The sequence below is a fragment of the Rattus norvegicus genome, chromosome 17 (genome assembly GCF_021556685.1).
Source record: "Rattus norvegicus strain SHRSP/BbbUtx chromosome 17, alternate assembly SHRSP_T2T, whole genome shotgun sequence".
In the NCBI taxonomy this organism is placed as follows: Eukaryota; Metazoa; Chordata; class Mammalia; order Rodentia; family Muridae; genus Rattus; species Rattus norvegicus.
In genome coordinates this window covers 79230553-79234658 of record NC_141550.1, presented here as the reverse complement: position 1 = coordinate 79234658, position 4106 = coordinate 79230553, and the positions used below count along the sequence as shown (strand labels likewise).

The 4106-nt window shown below is 41.4% G+C and overlaps 1 protein-coding gene across 1 annotated transcript in view; it reads right to left on the bottom strand.

Annotated features, from left to right (window-relative positions):
• Positions 1 to 950: 950 nt before the first annotated feature.
• The window catches only part of Dhtkd1 (dehydrogenase E1 and transketolase domain containing 1), a 50530-nt gene continuing 47374 nt past the window's right edge, over positions 951 to 4106 (bottom strand). Inside the window, 2 exon segments of the mRNA NM_001025720.1 lie at positions 951 to 2480; positions 3617 to 3702. Coding sequence (NP_001020891.1) covers positions 2376 to 2480; positions 3617 to 3702 — 191 coding nt within the window. The 3' untranslated portion in view covers positions 951 to 2375.

The following is a 4106-nucleotide window of genomic DNA, read 5'->3' as shown; positions in this document are numbered from 1 at the left end:
GGTCGTCCCCGCACAAGCTCCGCCCACGGAGTCATGTGACAGGCGCTCTCAGCTCCTCCCAGACCCGCCCCCAGACCCGGCCGCGGCCGTTGGCGGACGTCCACCGCGTTGCTATGGTCACCGTGGGCGCGGCGGCGGCGGGGGCGGGACTGGACGCCAGGAGGCGGGGCAGCCCGCCAGAGTGGGCGGTTCTTGGTTGTTCTACCCAGTTCCAAGATTAGGGTTTTCCATTTCTGAGCTGTATTTCAGTTGAGGTTAACCATCCAGACATTCTGCTGGTCGCTCAAGGCCTAGGGCTGAACTGCCAGAACCAGTCTTTTCTTTCTGCCCCATCTTAACTAACTTCTTAAACAACTGGTAATACACTGCTGTCAACAGATTGCCAAAGTACTTTCCACTTTACTACCATGCTCTTCCCCCATCTTCAAAATAGACATCAAGGTTTCGTGCCTCTTTGTCTGTCTCACTCAGAAATAAATCTTTTTAAAAACAGTAAAACTTCCATGGTAAAATAAACTAGAGAAGTTAATTTCAGAATATTTTCCCAAATAGGAAGTATATGAAAAAACATAAGAAATTTGAGTAAAATGGTTCTTACAATTTAATTTGCTAAGAATAATTTTTCATTTTAAGCAAAATTCTCCCATTTTAAATATTTCAACTTACTAACTACATAATTGAAGCTCTATTTCTCACTGAACATTAAACGTGCATAATTATGGATAGCAGATATGAGAAACTAGCATATTCCTAAGAGGAATAAAATACAGTAATGTCTCATTTGAAATTCTACAAATGGTCCCTTTCTGCAACACAATTCAAACTGTGGTGGAGATAAAGGTAAAAAGACAGAAGACATTTTCATGGCTCATGCAGGGAAAACCATAACAAGACATAGTAAACTGGTGAGATGAAGTGTAGGAAAAAAAATTTAGAAAGAACAAAAAGTCTTAAATACGTCAAATTCCATTTATTGTATAGTTAGAGTTTCAATATCTTTTCATTTGGGAAACCAAAAGATAAGAGAATAAATGTACATTCCTACTAAACTTGCCTTTGAAACTTTACCAATTTAAATGGTACTATATTACAAGATTCGTAAGGATTGACACAAGAAAGGACTGAAGGATGTAAGACATGGCCCATGGCTGGCAAAACCGGAAAGGCAATGGATATATTTCAGCACTTCCTATGTCCTCAATCACCTTTTAGAAAATCCATCATAAGCCAGAATGTACATGGTAGATGCTCCTCAGAACCACCTCAAGTGACGCCACATAACTACCGCTTAGGTTGCTTCGAACTAGGTTCAACCTCTGTGGAACCCCAAGTGCCTGGTTTGAGAAGGTGGCTAAACTTAATGTAATTTATAGCAAAAATATACATCATAATTGTACCTGCAACTTTTAGAGACAAAAGTGATTAACCTGGCACTGACATCCCTCTATCAAATGCCGGTTAATTGAAAAATTAGAAAATATCACAGCAATATAACAGGTTGGGGATCTTAATAGGAAAAGAACAAGTCCATTTTAATACAGCTAATACTTCATAACATAAAATTATTAGGGGCCAGGGCTGTAGCTCAGTTGGTAGAGAGCTTGGGGGCTACCATCCTTAATGGATACTCATTGCCAGCATTAACTGGGCATAATTGCACAAGTCTGCAATTCCAGCACTCAGGAGGTAGAGGTAAAAAGATCAGAAGTTCAAGGTCATCTTCAGCTATGCAGTGAATATGAGGCCAGTCTGGACTACAGGAAACCCTGTATTGGTACAGAGCTAGAAGATCATACAATCAGGAATGTGGGTGTAACAGCACTTACTTTTAAGGATAATGGATAAAACTCGAAAGAACATGAATTCGGAATGGTCTAGTTTTAGTGGTGTCTGTTGGAACATTTTGTAGAGCGGCTCTAAGATGACATTTAAAACGAAAATACTGCTGACTTTAAAAGGGAGGGAAAATATGGAAAGTTACATGTAATAAACCAATTAAGAGGTAGTGTTGGGGCTGCCTCTACACAGTGCCACGTTCTGGCCAAGAATGTTCTCTACTCATTTAAGGTCAGTTCCAGTACAGTCAGAATCCAACTGCCTCATGACCTCCTCTGCCACTTCACTCACATATAACTAAAGCATGACAAACACTATGGTCCTGAAAAGTGTGAAATCTACTGTCTGTTTCATGTGCTTATAAAAAATCAACTCCCCTGTGTATCCCACACACTCCAGATTCAGTTGTCCAAATCAGTCCAGAATTTCAGAGGAACACAGACTTCCGCGCTAAGCTAAAGGAAAGGAGAGGGAGTTGAGGAACAAGCTTTCTCCTGGGACATGTTGCTTAAAAGGCGATCCTGTTTCCCCAGAGCACGTTAGGAAGTGAAGGTCTTGAAGAGGATGGCTTCATGCTGCTGCTGGTGCACTGTGCCAATTCCCACCGCGGGCGCTGGCAAAGGGGGTCGACTTACGAGACGGAGCTGTCATTGAAGCGAAGAAATCAAGTGACATATAAGTGCATCAGAGTTCTGTTCAGTTCCACTAGGAAGATACACATATTCCCCATTGCTTGCTCAAATGAAGAAGAAATACTGAATAACAGAACAGATTAGGAGGAATAACCTACCGCTGAGTTCCAAGCGTGATAAGGTGAAGAAAATAAAAGCCTATGCTTTGGTCTTACCTGTGGTTTCCTTAACTGGAAGTATTTACATGTGTAAATGAGTTGAGCCTAGTGAACTCATACTAAATGAATGAACTATATGCTAATGCACATGCAATAAAATGACACACAGAAGTACACTTTGCTTGTTGTTTCTCCTTTCCTGAGGGAAACAAAGACATATAGTCTAACAGCACATAGGCCGAAAGCGTGTGTCGGGAATCGGTGTTAACTGGGTATTGCTGGTACCAAGGTGAAAAACAAACCAGAAATATTCACTGGCATCTTTCTCTAGCACTTGTGCCAGACAGCATGAGGAAGCAGTAGGGAAAGTAACAACACGCAAGGTTCATAGGGTTGCTTTATTTTGATTTTGGAATGCAAACATGTTTTAGCCTAATATTATAGATTGAATATTCTTAATCTAAAATCTGGAATTCTCCCAAATCTAAAACTTTGAAATTATCATTTCAGTCCTTAAAAGGTCTTAGGTCTTGGAGCATTTCAGAGTTTGATTTTTTTTTTCTTTTCCTTTTTTAGGATCCTCAGGCTAGAAAGTCTATGCAAACATTCCAAAAATCTCCACAAACTCAATGCTTTCCTCCAATGGAATAAACCTAAAACTAGATTTTTCTTTTTATTCCCTCTTCCTCTTGCATGTCATCAGGCTCTGACTATGTGGCCTGAGCTGGTCACGAATTCACAAACTCAAGGGAATCCAACCTCCCAATGTAGGTATGCATCGCCATAGCCAGCCTTTATGTCACTTTATCTTTAAATAAATAAGCAAGCTGGCAAAGAAACCCATATGTTGGTACTCCAAGAGAAATGAGAGAGAGGGGGAGGGAGGGAGGGAGGGAGGGAGGGAGGGAGGGAGGGAGGGAGGGAGGGAGAGAGAGAGAGAGAGAGAGAGAGAGAGAGAGAGAGAGTATTACTATAACAGTAGGCACTCACCTTGCAAGCAAGTTGCTTTTCAAACCTTGGATAAACAAAAGACCACGGACCCATGTTCTGAGGCTCCTCCTGACTCCAGATGATATCTACAGAAAGAAGAAACTTACTTCATCTTTCAATCAACCAAAAGACTGATTGTAGCTACTGTGTGGGACTAGGAAGGGTCCTGACTCCAGACAATCAGGAAGAGGAGCCATGGGGTTGAAAGACTAGTTGGCACCGTGATTGTTTGACTCATATAAACTTATGGATCAAGAAGGCTTAGAGGAACAGCTGAATGGAAAGTAAATTTCCAACTTCAGTTAAATATATGCTTTCCCAACATGTTAGCATTTTTTAAATCTTTATTATATGTAGTATGCATGTCTGTGTCAGTGTGTGCCATGTGTGTGGGTGTCCAAAGAGGCCAGAAGAGGACACGGGATCCCTTAGCGTTGGAGTTATAGGTGGCTGTGAGACACCCAATGCAGATATTGGAAAGTACTCTCAA